This window comes from Taudactylus pleione, unplaced genomic scaffold (genome assembly GCF_031769625.1).
Source record: "Taudactylus pleione unplaced genomic scaffold, aTauple2 ptg000201l, whole genome shotgun sequence".
NCBI classification, from domain to species: domain Eukaryota; kingdom Metazoa; phylum Chordata; class Amphibia; order Anura; family Myobatrachidae; genus Taudactylus; species Taudactylus pleione.
The window spans coordinates 62,128,148-62,146,438 of record NW_028284603.1 but is presented as its reverse complement, the minus strand read 5'-3'; the positions used below and the strand labels follow the sequence as shown (position 1 = coordinate 62,146,438).

The 18,291-nt window shown below is 48.9% G+C and overlaps 1 protein-coding gene across 1 annotated transcript in view; it reads left to right on the top strand.

Annotated features, from left to right (window-relative positions):
* ARHGEF33 (Rho guanine nucleotide exchange factor 33) overlaps positions 1 to 18,291 on the top strand; it is a 166,856-nt gene that overhangs the window by 82,414 nt on the left and 66,151 nt on the right. The window contains exons 3-4 of the mRNA XM_088477650.1: positions 2,321 to 2,485; positions 4,677 to 4,798. Of these exons, the coding sequence (XP_088333776.1) occupies positions 2,321 to 2,485; positions 4,677 to 4,798 (287 nt within the window). The remainder of the gene's footprint in view (positions 1 to 2,320; positions 2,486 to 4,676; positions 4,799 to 18,291) is intronic.

Genomic DNA, 18,291 nt, shown 5'->3' with positions numbered 1-18,291 from the left:
CCAACGGTCGGGAACAGGAGGTTCCATCTTATGGGCTATTTAATATTTGCCCAAATACATAGAAACCCGTACACACAGAGTTATACCAGCACAGTGTGTACAGGCCTCGCATGCAGCTAGCAGGGGGTCAAGCTGGGGACATAGCACTCGGTTGACTGAGAGCGTTTACCCTATCAGCAGAGGGATCAAATAGGTGTGTAGCCAGTATGTCTTATTCACAGTTGGACGCAAATGGACTTTCAAAATACATCTGAAAACAGTTGCATCTCAGTGCTGCAAATCCTGAGCTGCGCCTCCCTCCCCTTGGCTGCGGCTCTCGTTCATGCTGTACCTGGCTGAGATGAGACTGGATTGAGATTGGAGGTGTGGCTTCACTGTCATTACAGAAAATGCTGAAAATTGCACATTACAGCTAATAGCCAGATAGAGCAGATAATAAGTTCCCAAGTGGATTGGTGCATCAGCAAAGCTTAGCGAAGCACACGCAAATATATAAAATTAATTTTTTTTTTAATGACAACAATTTGAAATATATGTGCAGGATCCCCATCCCCACTGGAGTTTGATGGATTATTTATTTGTTTAAAACGAGTGTGTATTGCATTGTAAAATCACTTTTAAACACGGCTACATCAGTTTTAGAGGTTGTGCATAAATGGGCATGTTTTCACCATTTGCGACCAATTGCATGCAGTCGTCAATATCAACTTAACACTTACAGCAGGGTCAGCTGACGCAGGGTCAGACTTTTTGGCGGCCATGTTGGTCCTAGACTTCGCACCGAGAACACGTCCTTGCTGTATATGTTCGTTGCGACTGCGCGTCCATTGCAGTCACATTCACGCCCACTTCACCCGATTCCACACCCATTCCAGGCCCGGTCTTAGGCCCCTAGCCACAGAGCGTTAGATTTCAGTTGAGAACAGTATTTGTCAGGGAGGATAACCTTTTACTACACTATTATTTTTTTCCGTCTAGATTCAGACAACACGTGCTTCCACTGTTAGCTGACAGTAGATTTATATCATCCATCTTTTTCTCTTCTGCAGAAACTGTCCGAACACAATTATAGGGGCTGATTCATTAACGGTCACAACTGCGATTACGCACACAGACGGGCGATTGTTGCGGTCTGCGCATACATCGCAATGTGCGTGCGCGAAGGTCTCACTGCGATCACACTGCCATTGCAGACACTATGCAGAGTGATTGACAGGAAGTAAGCATTTGGGGGTGGTGGTCGGCGAAACGCAGCCATGTCAGTGTGTTTGAACGTCGTTACAGGGGCATGCATAAATTAGCCACAGCGATGGTATACGCAGCTTGAGCCCCCACAACATGCGATGAGGTTAGCAATTTGTAAGTAAAGTCAGTGCAATTGTGCGTGAGGCTGCAATGGTACTCGATGTTACCGATGGTTTCGCTATTTTATAAGTATTACGGATGTGAATAAGGGGATGAGGGCGTTCTTATGTTAGCCTGCGACGGCATTGCCATTGCAAACATTACCGTATTTTTGCAGTGGGTCTGCGTGCGTAATCGCAGCTGCGATTGCAATAGCATTCCGTAATGAATCCGGCCCATAGTTAGAATCAATTTTAGCTCTGAAGATCTAGTCAAGTGCAGTAACTTTAATACACTGTGTGGTCAGCTTATTAGGTGCACTGGCATGTCCTATGGCATTTGCTGCTCAATTAGTAACAGCTATTTGCAGGAAATCAGTTTGTATCTGCATAAAGCTTTTAGTCAGCTACCAGGGGATTTTGCATGTGTCTTTGTAAGTGGTATGACAATGAGCTCCAGCAGCTTCGGCCTCAGTATATCTGGAACAGCAGACAGTGTCATGTGTGTATGGACAATAGCACACAATTAAAATAATATCCAGCTAATGGAGGGCCAGTGGTCAGCAGTTGATGGAAGCAGACAACACAAATTCTTCAGATTCATAAATTGGTTTATGTATAACTGTATTCCCTTCACAAGAATTTCATTAACATACAATGATTACCACTATTGCGGCTCTAATTCCATTTGTAAGCGGCTGCTACTCTCATGTTCTCCTCTACATTCACGTGATTATATTTTCAAGTACAATACTTATTACACTAATAATGATGTCTACACTCACAGCTCTCTGCAGCTCGGAGATCAACACATTGTAAAGAATCCAAAATAAATATTACATTTGTGCCAAGAACAAGAAAGGCCTATGCTCCACTCCTGTCCTGGACAATAAGCTATGACTGCCAAACTGACACCTCTCAATCGTTTTAGATCAACATAATGCGGAGACTCTGTTTGATATATTACGTTTTTGTAGTTGCAGATTTTGGCTTCTGAACTTAAGACAGGTTTCACGGAGGCCATGCAAGAGTTGTCCCGTATACAGCATGGAGAGTATGCCCTGGAGGAGAAGGTGAAGAGCTGTCGCTGTACTATGGAAGAGAAGGTGACGGAGATGAAAAATTCACTCAACAATCTAAAGGTGATATACCTTACACTACTTTGGGCAATAAACTTGTGTTATATTTTCAGTCAGTCGCTACCAGTGGTGGCTCCAGAGGTGGGGCTGCAGCGCATCCAAAATTCAGTTAGGGGAGCCACGCCAACTGGCGGTGATTCCCGGCCGGCGATGTTTGGCAGCGTTTGGAAGGGCAGTTGGTATGGCTCCCCTATTTGAATTTTGGCCTGCGCTGCAGCCCCACCTCTGGAGCCGCCACTGGTCGCTACATATGTACACTAAAGTACAGGTCAGGTTACCCAGGGAGATCACATAAAAAATTAGAAGCAGGGTCAAAAAATGTAAACTTTTCTTCATTGAGACAAACTACACCTGTATCTTGATTGTGCATCATAATTGTTCGGTCGTCAGAGACAGACGACATAAAGTGTTCAGGAGCCGGAATATTTGGAACATTTGCCCTCGATGTGGCTCCCACCAAAGGGTCTGTGTGCACCGTAAAACCTGCACCCATCGTAGATACACTAATGATACGATTTTGTATTTTGGGGGTAACCATTCACAGATGTGGCACCACCAGTGCTGCAGAAGGGAGTTCATCACGTTGGGTGTGTAGCTGTGTCTTGGCAGCTGTGAGTGTTTAGGCCCTGGTACTGTATACAGTGGGTATTCTTGTGCACAATACATTTCAACTATTGTAGAAAATAGCCACTATGTATGACATCTGTACCAAACAGCAACGGGTATTTATTTTTTGTCTAGTTTTCATAACCTTTTGGATTCTGGGTTTCCAGCAGGGTCGTAACTAGGCATTTGTGGGTCCCATAACAAGATTTTATAAGTGTCCCTTAAGGGTTAAAAAAACATATAAACACAAAGGGCATTGATATATTGTATATGGCTTTGGATATGGTCCCCCGAGTAGTGGGTCCTGCACCCTCTACTGCTATCGTATTTACATCTCTGGTTTCCAGATAACAGATCTAGGGCTCCGTTTACTAACGAGTCTGTGTCTTAGGCCGGGATGTACTAAAGGTAAAATGCATTTTTTCATATGTACTAAGCCCCGGCCGCCCGATTTTCGATACGGAGGGTAACGCCAGATTTTTCTATAGAACGTAAGCACAAAACAAATGGCTTCGGCGCTAATCTAGCTTTTAGAAATCTTTACAGTTGTTTTACTGTGTAGCCGAACCTAAAGAAAAAAACTTTAATTACCATATCAGCTGCAAGTGCAAGAGCTGTCATTTGCGATACTAATTGCATATGTTAGTACATATGCAATTAGTTTCTGTGCGATGACTGGTGAGATGTACACCGCAAGGTTAGTACATCCCAGCCTTAGTGATATTAATCTTCTTCGTTCTCTGTGTTTTTTTATTTTACTATTAATATTTTTTAAAACTCATGTCTGGTTTGAGCGCTAATGAAGAAAGCTCCTGTCAACGCTAGTTTTCATATGTAGATAGCGCTGCCGAATTATTATTTTTTTACCCTTCATTCTTGCACATGTGCACAGAGGTTCTAATCTGGTACATGCGCAGTGTCACTGTTTGGAACAGTTTACTGTCAAATAATGACTGTTTTGTAATTCAGTCATATGGATAATAAAAGCCCAGTTGTAACCATTAGAATAATTACCCAATCCCCCCCCTCCCCTCAAAAAAATGTTTACTTTTAAGGGCAGCCACTACAAATAGCATTTATTCAGTACATATATTAAAATACAACCAGCAAAGGAAAAAGATAATAGGATTCCGGTCAGACGGTCTCTGCTTTCACACAGCCTCTCAGAACACTTCGGGCTGTTAACAGAAACACAGTGGCCACAAAGAATTATGGGTAAAGCCCCAGATGCCGGAGCTGCCAGCCGGGACCTCAGCACCCGTAAGCGCTGTTAACAGATGCCAGCACCTGGGGAATTCATTTTAGAAAAACGAACAGTAAGTTATCATTACCGTTCATTGATAAATAAAGGTTGCCATCTGATTTCATGGGGAAACGCTAACAAATCGCGTTATTATAACCCAAACCATGCAGTTATAAATATCAGGAACAGTTGTTTATTATCCCTAACGCAGCTGAAACTCGTTAGTAAATGGAGCCCCCAATACCTGTATTGATATTGAAAAATCTGAAACAAGTAGAGTGCTACATTATACAACAGTGTGTAACCGGTGTTTACCCTCTGCCCCTAATTTTGTGTTTCCCATAGGAAGAGGTCAACACAGCCATGGCAATGATTCATGCCATAATCGCTAAGCAGGAGGAGATGCAGCAGAAGATTGAACAGCTCCAACAAGAGAAGAGGAGAGAATCCCGTAAAGTAAAAAACAAGTGAGTTTCTCTTGTCTAAATTTTAATCAAGTGCATTTAACAATTAAGTTTAGCTGACAAATAGTTCAGTTTATTGTTTGATATTTATCAACACATATAGAACAACTCAGTACTTGGCAACCCTATGTAACAAACAACTGAACAACAGGGACATCTTAGTTGAATCAGTTTTTGCCTTTAGGAGTGATGGAAGGGTTAAACCTCTGGCCTGGGGTGCACTGTAGGATTAATTAAGTTTTTGTCCTACAGTTGATTCAGGGCAAGTATATCTATAATGTCGACTAGTACAATATTTAGATAACCCAAATGTCGACATAGATTATATGTCGACAATCAATATGTACACAGTCAAAATGTCGACAGGGACATTATGTCCTCAGGACCCCAGACAATGCATGTTTTCCAGGTCTCCTCACAGAATCATAAGTGAGTTAATTAACTCCACCTGTGGATCTTTTAAAATCTGTCAGTGAGTAATAAATACACCTGTGCACCTGCTGGGTGACCTGGAAAACATGAACTGTTTGGGGTCTTGAGGACCGAGTTTCAAAACCACTGATGAAGACAATTAATATATAGACAGGTTGAAATGTAGACAGTCAAAATGTGGACATTTAAAATATAGACAAATAATAAGGTCGAAAAACAACTTGTCGACACAGTCAGGATTGGCGGCATCCTAATTGCTTCCTCTTACCTTTTATATGTTTTACAGTAAAAAAAATAAATATGTATACATATATATATTACAAGTAGATAAATGTTGATGGGAAAAAGCACAATTAATATGGTACAGTGTTTTGGAAGGTATAAAGTAGCTGAGGATGAAGTCAGGATTTAGACAGTCAAAACTTAGAAAATCTTGGGGTAATATTTACTAAGCAGCGGGTTCTAAACCCCAGCAGATTGGTGGCGGTTTTGCTATCCGCAGATTTACTAATGCCAAAACCGCTGCAAAACCACTGAAAAACCGCCGTCAAAACACATTTTAGAATAGAATAGAATAGGGCTGTCATTTAGAAACCGCCACCAAATCTCCGAGGTTTAGAACCTGCCTTCAAACAGCCACCAAACCTCCGGGGTTTAGAACCCATCCGCTTAGTCAATTTTTCCCAAAATGACAAAATGTTGACATGGTAAAAATGTTGACAACCATGATATGGACAAAAGGTTGACAGGGCCATAAGGTCGACAGTCAACATGTAGGCATTGTCAAAATGTTTGAATTTGTGGAAGGCTGTGCTGGGATCACGAGTTTGATCCCAGCATCAGCCGACGTGCAGGGGCAGGCAGGAGGGATGTGTCCTCTGCGGGACACATCCGTTGCCGGCGCTGGGACAGTAATGTCCCTAGCGTCGGTGCAGATACCGCGGGCACCTGGTGAAGGGACCGCCTGGTCCCTTTCACCAGTGCCGGCGGTACTGTGGCGCCGGGAGAAGCTTGGCTCCGGGCGCAAGCTCAGCGGAGCTTGGCGCCCGGCAGCCAAGAGGCGGCGGGTAGCCGGCGCTGGGAGAGAGTACTTGCTCCCAGCGCCGGTCAGGCGTTGGGCGCGGCGGGCGTTTGGCAAATCTGGCTCGCGGGCCAGCAGCCAATCAGAGGCGGACGCGACGAGCCAATCGCGGCTCGCCGCGTCATAGCCCCGCCCACTCGCGCCGTCTTGTATTAGACGGCGCAGAGCGGGAAAAGTTAGTTCGGCGGCGGAGAGGGAGGAGAGAAGACCTCCCGAAGAGTGGAAGATCGGCGCGGCAACAGGGGCGGCGGCCGCGGAAGAGGCCAGAAGACGCCGCTGTCAAGAGAGAAGACAGGCGGCGCCGGCTGGAGGAAGAGAAGAAGAGGCGGCGCCGCTGGCCAGGACGGGCCAGCGGCAGAAGAATGCGGCTGAGGACCGGAGAGGACTGCGGGGGTGGGAAGTGAAAGAGCGTCACGAAGCTCCCCCCCGCAGCCTCTTCCAACGTAGCAGGTAGGCCCTCCGTGAGGCCCACCATATACCCCCTCCCTAGACCGCCAGGATTGTCGGGCGTTAGGTCCGTGGAGCGTTGTCGGGCACTAGGCCCGTGGGTAATTAGGCGGGCACAAGGCCCGGGGCACTATAGTGGGCATTAGGCCCTATAAAAGGATTGGCCCGTAATAAGGTGTGAGTGGCCTGGGTATTAGGCCCAGGCCACTAAATGATCAAGTAGGCGGGCACTAGGCCCGTGGCCATAAATCAGGCGTAGGCCTGTACCCATACAGGAGGGCACTAGGCCCTATATTTGAGCCCCAATAAAAGTGGTCTGGACATTAGGCCCAGGCCACTACCAGAGCCCACCGTTAGGCAGGCCACTAGGCCTGAGCTGCAAAATAGAGCGGGACTCTGGGCAGTAGCCCCAAGTCCCTTGAGTACCCCACAGTAGGCAGGCATAAGCCCTGAGCCGCTGGTAAGACCCTGGGCGTTAGGTCCAGGGCCCTGAGCCCATTAGGTAGCCCCCGCATAGATGATTAGAGGTGTGAGCAGTGGTGGAGAGCTGTACGGCTTCCACCCATGAGGTAGTGGTTTCCCCAGTCACCGAGAAGAGGAGCTGGCCAGCTCTGGATAGGTAGCAGACATTTAAAGGGACAGCACTGTGTTTTGCTCTTGTGTATTTAGTCTGTGTTTGGTGTTCCGTGCAGGGCAAATGTTTAGTTTTGTTATATCTGTCGCACTACACACACTGTAGGTTGAGGGTGATGCCGTTTTAGTATGTGTAGTTGCTTGACATAGGTTTAGGCCCTGCACGGCTGTGTTGTGTATCTCCTTACAGGGACCTGTAGGTGAGTGAGCGGACGAAGAGCAAGAGTGGACACGGTGAGAAATATCTGTGTGTACTGTCTCTCCCTGTTTGTTTGTCACTACCTATCTCCTTTCTTCTGGGCGGACGGTGAACCTTGCAACCCGGTGCAAGGACGGATCTTCACCTGGTGCGTGAGTACCGATAGGTGAAAATTCGGGATCTGAGGCCAAAAGTGCCAATGATGATCTTCACTTAAAACCTGAATTTATCCCCCGGTTCAGTAGGGCGCGTCGGTCGACGTGAGGAAGGACGGTACTCACCTCGTCTCCTTCCCCCTAGGTCATCGTGTCCGTGTTCTATTCGGAGGTTCCAGGACCGTCTGCTCAACACACGGCCTGAAGGTGAGAGGGTGCGACGCAAGGTAAGTAACAGACGTACACCTGCACGGCAGCAGGCATTGCACCGCACCCGCCCCTCACATTTGGCGTAGTCGGCAGGATCACGGACACGATGTGGACCACCGGCAAGAGGACCCCCCTACGGACAGCTCCGGAGTGGAACCATCCCCGGGCGTATGAGGACAAGAGTGACTGGATTACGGTGTCGGGAGAAGACATCATGAAGATGGTGCAGCGGTCGGTACAGCGCGGCAAGGAAGAGCGCCGGGAGAAGGGGCGCAAGAAATCAGCTGTGACCCCCTGCAAGACGTGTCAGCGGCTGGGACATGATGCCAGCGAATGTCCCTGGCGTGAATTTAGGGCGACAGAAGAGGAAGAAATGTCCCCGTTGGAGATCACACAGATGGCCCAGCAAGCGGTCCAGAAATGTGGTCAGAAGAACTCTGTGAAGAAGAGACTCTGGTGTATGCTCTGCGGAACCTACAGGCATGAGCATAATAGCTGTCCACGTGATGAAGAGTGGCACCAGGAGGATGAAGAATTCCGGTGTGAAGGATGTGGAGATCCAGAGCATGAGCTTCGAGATTGTCCGTGGGACGAAGACCGGATGATCTTGAATGCCAGAGCCCAGAAGTGGATAGAAGAAGCCAGGGAAGTGGAGCAGAAGAGCCTGCTGGAAGTACGTTCGCAGGTGCCCATTGTCCCTGAGCAGGAGCCGAAGGGTAGAGACCCCTTTGTGATGAAGATGGCAACAGCACCCCCGTGCTGGAAGTGTCGGCGGCAGGGACACTTGGCCCATGAGTGTCCCTGGGAAGATGCAGTGGCACTGTTATGCCCCGAAGAGGTCCCAGTGAAGAAGGATCCTTGCCCGCAGAGGACAGATGTGGATGACTGGGAGGTGAAGATGCCACGCTATAAGGAAGAGCGTGAAGACCCAGTGGCAAAGAAGTCTAGGATCTCCCCATGCTGGAAGAGTCCGAGACCTGGATACCCGGAGATGTCAGCGGAAGAGATGGAGTACGCTGAAGAAGGAAAGTGTCGCTTGCTGCAGGAGTCTGTGGAGAAGAGTCCAGACTCATGGAAAATGTCGGCGGAGACCCGGGAGGAAGAGGATGCCCCGGAGGAATCGACTATTGGGTGGTGGTTAGTGCCACAAGCCTGAATTCAGTGAAGATGCCCCAGACAAGTTGGAAGAAGAGTGGGTGGCTGCGGCACCCTTAGAAGAAAATTCCCCATGGTGGCCCATCGTGAGTGGCACTTCCGAGTTGCCACTCCCACAGAGGATCCGCAGAGTGAAGTCAGGAGGTACGAAGATGGAGAGCCCGGAGCCAGTGGAGAAGGAATGTGGGGTCATAGTCGGTCACGGCTGGGCCCTTGAACAGATCCTCGCTGGAGGGACCATAGAATACCCTGACCCGCGGACGTTGGAGATGGAGGCTTTGTAGGGACTACAAAGGAAAAAGGGGGCGGAAATGTGGAAGGCTGTGCTGGGATCACGAGTTGACAACCATGATATGGACAAAAGGTTGACAGGGCCATAAGGTCGACAGTCAACATGTAGGCATTGTCAAAATGTTTGAATTTGTGGAAGGCTGTGCTGGGATCACGAGTTTGATCCCAGCATCAGCCGACGTGCAGGGGCAGGCAGGAGGGATGTGTCCTCTGCGGGACACATCCGTTGCCGGCGCTGGGACAGTAATGTCCCTAGCGTCGGTGCAGATACCGCGGGCACCTGGTGAAGGGACCGCCTGGTCCCTTTCACCAGTGCCGGCGGTACTGTGGCGCCGGGAGAAGCTTGGCTCCGGGCGCAAGCTCAGCGGAGCTTGGCGCCCGGCAGCCAAGAGGCGGCGGGTAGCCGGCGCTGGGAGAGAGTACTTGCTCCCAGCGCCGGTCAGGCGTTGGGCGCGGCGGGCGTTTGGCTCTGGCCGCGAGACAAATCTGGCTCGCGGGCCAGCAGCCAATCAGAGGCGGACGCAACGAGCCAATCGCGGCTCGCCGCGTCATAGCCCCGCCCACTCGCGCCGTCTTGTATTAGACGGCGCAGAGCGGGAAAAGTTAGTTCGGCGGCGGAGAGGGAGGAGAGAAGACCTCCCGAAGAGTGGAAGATCGGCGCGGCAACAGGGGCGGCGGCCGCGGAAGAGGCCAGAAGACGCCGCTGTCAAGAGAGAAGACAGGCGGCGCCGGCTGGAGGAAGAGAAGAAGAGGCGGCGCCGCTGGCCAGGACGGGCCAGCGGCAGAAGAATGCGGCTGAGGACCGGAGAGGACTGCGGGGGTGGGAAGTGAAAGAGCGTCACGAAGCTCCCCCCCGCAGCCTCTTCCAACGTAGCAGGTAGGCCCTCCGTGAGGCCCACCATATACCCCCTCCCGCCAGGATTGTCGGGCGTTAGGCCCGTGGAGCGTTGTCGGGCACTAGGCCCGTGGGTAATTAGGCGGGCACAAGGCCCGGGGCACTATAGTGGGCATTAGGCCCTATAAAAGGATTGGCCCGTAATAAGGTGTGAGTGGCCTGGGTATTAGGCCCAGGCCACTAAATGATCAAGTAGGCGGGCACTAGGCCCGTGGCCATAAATCAGGCGTAGGCCTGTACCCATACAGGAGGGCACTAGGCCCTATATTTGAGCCCCAATAAAAGTGGTCTGGACATTAGGCCCAGGCCACTACCAGAGCCCACCGTTAGGCAGGCCACTAGGCCTGAGCTGCAAAATAGAGCGGGACTCTGGGCAGTAGGCCCAAGTCCCTTGAGTACCCCACAGTAGGCAGGCATAAGCCCTGAGCCGCTGGTAAGACCCTGGGCGTTAGGTCCAGGGCCCTGAGCCCATTAGGTAGCCCCCGCATAGATGATTAGAGGTGTGAGCAGTGGTGGAGAGCTGTACGGCTTCCACCCATGAGGTAGTGGTTTCCCCAGTCACCGAGAAGAGGAGCTGGCCAGCTCTGGATAGGTAGCAGACATTTAAAGGGACAGCACTGTGTTTTGCTCTTGTGTATTTAGTCTGTGTTTGGTGTTCCGTGCAGGGCAAATGTTTAGTTTTGTTATATCTGTCGCACTACACACACTGTAGGTTGAGGGTGATGCCGTTTTAGTATGTGTAGTTGCTTGACATAGGTTTAGGCCCTGCACGGCTGTGTTGTGTATCTCCTTACAGGGACCTGTAGGCGAGTGAGCGGACGAAGAGCAAGAGTGGACACGGTGAGAAATATCTGTGTGTACTGTCTCTCCCTGTTTGTTTGTCACTACCTATCTCCTTCCTTCTGGGCGGACGGTGAACCTTGCAACCCGGTGCAAGGACGGATCTTCACCTGGTGCGTGAGTACCGATAGGTGAAAATTCGGGATCTGAGGCCAAAAGTGCCAATGATGATCTTCACTTAAAACCTGAATTTATCCCCCGGTTCAGTAGGGCGCGTCGGTCGACGTGAGGAAGGACGGTACTCACCTCGTCTCCTTCCCCCTAGGTCATCGTGTCCGTGTTCTATTCAGAGGTTCCAGGACCGTCTGCTCAACACACGGCCTGAAGGTGAGAGGGTGCGACGCAAGGTAAGTAACAGACGTACACCTGCACGGCAGCAGGCATTGCACCGCACCCGCCCCTCACAAATTGAATAAATAATCGTCAACTGTAATAGTGTTGATAGAGTCAACATGTCGATAGTCATAATAAAATAACCACCAGTGAGAGCCGCCAGTTTAGATGCTGCTAGGAGCAACAAAATAGTTATATTTTAAAAAAAAATATGTGTGGTCCCGTTTCCAGCTCCATAACCAGCCCTAGACTTCTGAATCTGGGCTGGTATTGGAAAATCAGAGAAAAAAACAGTGATAGGTTCCCCCTATTTTCCAATAACTAGCACCAGGTTGAGCCAGCTGGGAAGGGGGGGTAACGCTATAGCAGGGAGAAAACCAACGTGGGGACCCCCTTGCCGTAAAGTTAACCAGCCTCCAAACTTAACTATCCAGGGCTGGAATCCCTCGGATAGTCAAGACTCTCCAAAAAATGAGGTCCCCGCTCCCAAGGGGCAACCAGCCCTTGGCTTCCCCGCACCCCTGGGCGGTGGGTGCGGGGGTAATGGTATTCAAATAGTTATTATTGTTCTTTGCAGGCAGCAAGCCAGACCCAGCATAATGGGTGCCAGCATGTCAGGACATTAAGGGACTGCTGGCACTAGTAAAGAAAATATTAAAATAAAGACAAGACACAGACATTGCATGTTTTTTACCTTTATTAAGAAAACACTCTTGCACACAGCCCTCGTTCACCACACTAATGGTGCATACACACGTAGCGATCAGCCAGCGATACGATATCGCTGGCTGATCGTTATGCACCCTCCCTGGTGTGCTGGATGATCAATATCGATAATCCAGCTCACCACCTACTTAACGACGACTGTAGCGAGTGGGTCCCTATAGTAACCTACTTGATATTGAGCAAGTTGACCGGAATGGACGGCCGATGGACGATATCACTATCGTCCATATGTGGCCGCGCATTGCTGGTCGATGGTAAGTTAGTAGGGACCGTTTAAATGAGCAATTTGAATGATAACGGTAACGATATCATTATCGTTCAAATTGTTCTTTTAAATCGGTACGTGTGTACGCACCATAATACTCACAAAATCCACAAATCCAGGTTCTCTTCATTCCATGTAGGCATCTTTGCAAAATACAACAATGGACTGTTTCTATGGACAGTCCCATAGCGAATGACAGGGTCATTCGGGGACACTCCATAGAAATGAATGGGGAAGCGTCCCATGCCAATCAGCAGTTCCCCATTCATTTCTATGGAGTGACTGTGAGTGACCTGGTTACACTGCTGTGCAGTCCTTTACAAGGGCTAGTACGTTGGCTTGTTATTTTTCCCTGGATGCCTACATAGAATGAAGAGGATGAGATCCAAGGGCTTTGGGGCCTATTCATCAACACTAAAATAACGTTTTTAAGGACATTTTCCTTAAATAACGTTATTTTGGTATTCATGTAGCCACTTAGCACAGGAGATATCACAGATATATCCTTGCTAAGTTCCCCTGCATTAATTTCCACACTCCCCATACATTAATATGGGGATGTGGAAATTGTGGTATTCATTAAATTCCGAAAATTTAGAGCACAAGAAAGTTTAGACAAAAAAAAAAAAAGTTTTTTTTTTTTTTTCTAATATGTCATGTGGTCTGCTGGGAAACCACATGACAGACCAGCAGGACTGAGCCGGAGGCTGCTGCGCGGACAGGTAAGTCTGGGGGGTGGGAAGGTGAGCGGGGGGGGGAGGGGGGTGGTCGGGGGGGGGTACGAAACAACGCATCTGTAGGCAGTGCTGCGCATGCGCTGGTTTTACAGATGTAACAGCGCATGCGCAGCACTGTTTCCAGATGCGATAAGGTAGTGTAGAGAGGGAAAAGTATCTATTTCCCGAAAAGCTGTCATCGCAAAAATGACAGCTTTTCGGAATAGATACTTATGGAGAGGTGGAATGATGAATTCCACCTATAATTAGCTAGAACTCCATGAGAGTTCTAAAGCTAATTATCTCCAGAGAATTTTTATGTTTAATGAATAGACCGTATTGAGTTGGAGAACGAGGGATGTGTGGGGAAGTGTTATTTTCAATAAAGATGTCTGTGTCTTGTCTTTATTTTAATATTGTCTTTACAGGTGGACTACAGGTTCAAGGGGGCCCTTATTGTCTGGGCATACTTGCACTTGTGGTTCCACAAGTGCCATCATGCCGGGCCAGGCTTGCTGGGGTTTGTAGGCAGCCTAAAAATAACAATATTATTAACTATTTCATTACTATTAACCCCTGCACCCACTGCCACCAGAGGTGTGGGGAAAGGGCTGGTTGTCCCTCGGTAGCGTGGATCCCATTTTTTGGGGGGTCCATGACTTTCCGAGGGATGATCAGTTTGGTTAACATTATGGCATGTAGACTCCCACACTGTGTGTCTCACTGCTGTAGCGTAACCCCCTGACATTTGGAACATGCAACATTTTGTCTGTCGACATTTATTAATGCAATGCCGACATGTCTACATTTTATCTGTCAACCTTATGACCCTTATATAATTTGCCTTAATTGCGCTAATAAAAATGAGCCACAGGAGGTCTATTTTGGGAAATCACAATGTTTAATATGTAATACTCTAAATTCTCATATAACATATGTTATTGTGCCAGACATATATAATGCACAGAAAAACAACAATACACATAATAATATATGATACAGTATATGATGTGAAGACAAGGAACCTTTTAAAATCAGAGTCATAACTCTTTTTGCATGGAGTTATTACTCTGATTTTAAATGGTTCCTTGTCTCCATATCATATATTATTATGTGTATTGTTGTTTCTTCTGTGCATTATATATGTTATAGTATTACATATTACATATTAAACATTGTGATTTCCTATAATAGATCTCATGTGGCTCATTTTTATTAGCGCAATTACGGCAAATTATATTGGTATTTTTTTTCTCTTCACTTATATAGTGTGGTGTTTGGGTGCTATCACAAGGCACTCAGCTTAATTGCAGCTATTATATTATAGTTATATCTTAAAGGCTTTTTTAATCCATTTATATGAGCGTCTAAATTTCTTTTGTATAACCTTATGATGACCCTATGGACCTTATGTCCTTATTATGGTTGTCAACATTTTAATTGTCTAAGTTTTGACTATGAATATTTTGACTACAGCCCCAGCTACTTTATAACTTCCAAAACACTGTACCACATTTATTGTTCTCCTTCCCATTAGCCTTCATCTACTTATAATATTTTTTAAAAAATGATAGTGTAAAAAAAGATATCTAAAAGGTAAGAGGAAGTAATTGGGATGTCGCTAATCCTGAGAGTATTTTTAGACTAATTATGAAAAATGGGCATTATTCCTCATAATCAGGTCACCCTGTCTCCAATTAGAAGGAATTCACACTGTAGGCATAAGAGCATTTGATTTAGGGAAATGGGAATTATAAGCTAATTATAAACTCAAACTTTTACATTTCTAAAGTGTCTTACATATTTTTTTCAATAAGTTCTATAGACAGCTATTAAACACTTTTTTCACTAGAACCATAGGACTCGTTAACACTGAGGGCCTGATTCAGCAAGGAACGCAGTAGCATATATGCACGCAATCGGTTGGTTAATACGCACTGCGGCATCTGTATGCATCGCAGTGTGTCTGAGCAAGCCAGACGCTGCATTCAGAACTACGTACGCAGAGGCTACACAGACCCATGACATAGTGAATGACAGGAAGTGCCGTTTGTGGGCGGTGACGGGAGGGTGGTCGGGCGCATGCAGTCGTGCCAGTGCATTTAAATGCCGTTGCATGGGTGTGTATAAATCAGCCACAGTGATACCAGGCGCCTCCTGACGTCTCATAGCGTGCGCTTTAGTTAGCAATACCTGAGTGAGGTCTGACCTGCTTTAACTGTGTGTATGGGTCCAATGTTTCTCGATGTTACCGACTGTTTCGCTATGTTGCCCTAGTATACGGATGTGAGTAAGGGGAAGTGGGCGTCCTTATGTCAGGCTGCGATCGCAATGAGAATGCAAACATTTACATATTACCGCTGATATTAGAAATGCAGTTGCGTGCGTATAGGCAGAATAGCAATCTGTAGTGAATCAGGCCCTGAGATACTGTACAAGCAGTCTCATTGCTTTATGGTCAGTCACATTGGGATTTGTGCTCCTCTTATGGATCCCTTTTCTGTCTCTCTCTTACATGCCTCCTGCTCAGTTCATATATACAGACACTGGGCATGAATCAGAGATGTATGCTAATGCCACTCCAAGGTGCGAATATGTACGCTGTGGCTGGGCGAAAATATGCAAATGCAAAAGGAAACATTTTTTTCTACTTCAGGGTCCATAGGGTATCCACAGGATACCTTGGGGTATAGGTGTGACGTCAGTCGCAGGGCACCAAAGAGTTAAGCTTTCAGCCTCCCAGGATGCACTAGGTCCCCCTCCTATACCCCGCCCCCGGGCCAAGGCACCCCAGTTTAGTTTGGTGCTCAGCCGGCGTCGGGTGCACCTGTCGGAGTGGAGGCTAGAAGAGCCCCTGAAGCTTTCTTCAGTGCAGCTGTGGCTGCACATCTGGATGTACAGCATGGACAGTCAGTCCTGACGTCCATGCTGTCTTCCCTACACCCCCGCCGGTACCAGAACGCCGGTACCGATCCGGGGATGCTGGTGAGCATCTGGGGTCACAGCTAGCGGTGACCCCAGATGTTCCGGACCATGGCCGGATCCAAGGGGGACAAAGGTAAGCAGCGGGGTCCCGCGGTGGGTCCCCGCTGGTCACATGGTCCTAAGTCCCCAGGCAGGGGGCTCCCTGGGGACTGGCTGCAGCGTGGAGCCAGGTACTGAACCTGCGCTTTCCACTACCCCCTGGGACAGCGGACCGCAGCAGAGCGGTAGCGCTGCGGCGTCCCAGGGGTTAAATGCATGCCAGGGGAGCGCGCCTTCCCTGTCTCACAGCCGGCGCCTCCCCCGCTGCACACAGCCCTCTCTGCACTGCGCTGACTGGTCCTGTGTCAGCGCTCCTCCCCCAGGCCAGCTTCTCTCTGCTCCTCGGCGGCCATCTTCTCTGCAACGCATGGTGAACGCTGCTGGAAGTCTGGAAGGAAGCATCGTGGTCTGGGTCCCCCCGCATACCTCTCCTCCGCTGTGGCTCAGGTCTGTGTATGCAGCGCTGTGTCCTACCAGGCCCTGTGTCTGTGTAGTTGAGTGATCAGCGCTGTTAGTGCAGGAATTGTTATTTCTCTGCATTGTATGTGACTGTGCTAGCGCTGCCTGTAACTTTTCTTCTCTAAAAACTGTCAGCTTTATTACTGTCCCTGTTTTTTCTGCTAAGCCCTTGCGGTGCGGTGCTGCAGGGTGGTCTCTCGCCTATTTAATACTTAATTGGTGAGAGAGGTCACATACGTGGTGCCATCATGTCTGAAAGTGATTTTCCCCTCCGGCTACAGTGTACCACGTGCAAAGTACCGTTAGCGGAGGGGGAGGGTAGCGCGGAGGGCCTTTGCCCGCAGTGTTTGTCCATGGCGCGGCCTATTACGGTTACAGCACCGGTACAGGAGCCGCCCTGGGCTTGTTTCGCTCAGGCGTTAACAGCTTTAGTGGGCCAGTTAGCTCCGCAGCCCGCGTTTACTCCAATGGGTTTGTCCCAGCAGTCTGTGGTGTCGTCACCCATGCAGGGGTTCCCACGACAATTGGTGGTACCCCACAGTCTCCCTATTTCCCCGCTCCCGGGTTCTCTGGAGCCAGCGTGGGTTAACTCCCTGACGAGTTCTGTACAGCACTTGTCGGATGTGTTGCAAGGGGAGTCTGTGACGCTTCCTCATAAAAGGCCGGTGGCGTCTCTGTCCGCTCCTTATGAGGATGACGAAGGGACGTCTGATGATGGGGAGATTCTGGATCCTTACGATCAGGAACCTCTCCATACTAAGGACGCTGATACTAAGTCCAAAGTATATATTCCTGGACTTATGCGGGCGGTCCGCACAGCCTTGGTGATTGAGGACGAAGTTCCCCCAGCGGCTAAATCTAAGTATGCCTTTTTCAAAGATGTGAAGGGCGATGCCACAGTCTTTCCTCTTTCGGGTCAGTTGGTGGACCATTTAGAGGAGGCGTGGAAACAACCTGGCAAAAGATACCAGCCGCAGAGACACCTGGCGGTGGCTTATCCGTTCGCGGATAATTATTTTGCTAAGTGGGAATCCCCTCCACAGGTGGATTCTCACGTGACCCGTCTTGTCCGTAGTGCCACATTGCCGATGCCATCCATGTCCTCCCTTAAGGATGCTACGGACCGCAAGGTAGAAATCTGCCTGAAGTCCGCTTATTCCCTTGCAGGGGGGGCAGCACGGCCGGCTATGGCCATTTGCTGGGTTGCCAGAGCGATGGAGCGCTGGGCGGATTCATTAGAGGCTTCTTTTGAATCCGACTGTCCGGCCGAACAGGCGGAGTTGATTGGCAATCTCCGTGATTCGGCCACCTACATCAACGAGGCGGCTCTAGACATTAGTACTCTGGTGTCTAGAATTTCTTCAGCAGCGGTAGCTGCTCGTCGCACCTTGTGGCTGCGATCCTGGAAGGCGGACGCAGATTCCAAGAAAGGTCTGGAAGCGTTGCCGTTTACCGGAGAAGTTCTCTTCGGTCCGGATCTGGATAAGACTGTGGCCACGCTGGCGGCAGCCAAATCTGCTTGTCTCCCGTCGGCCGCTGCTCCTTCTGGTTCTGGACCATCGTCCTTTCGGTCATCTAGGGCCCAGGGCAGGCCCAAACCACAGTCGTTTCCTCGACAGGCTGGCCCTAAGAAAT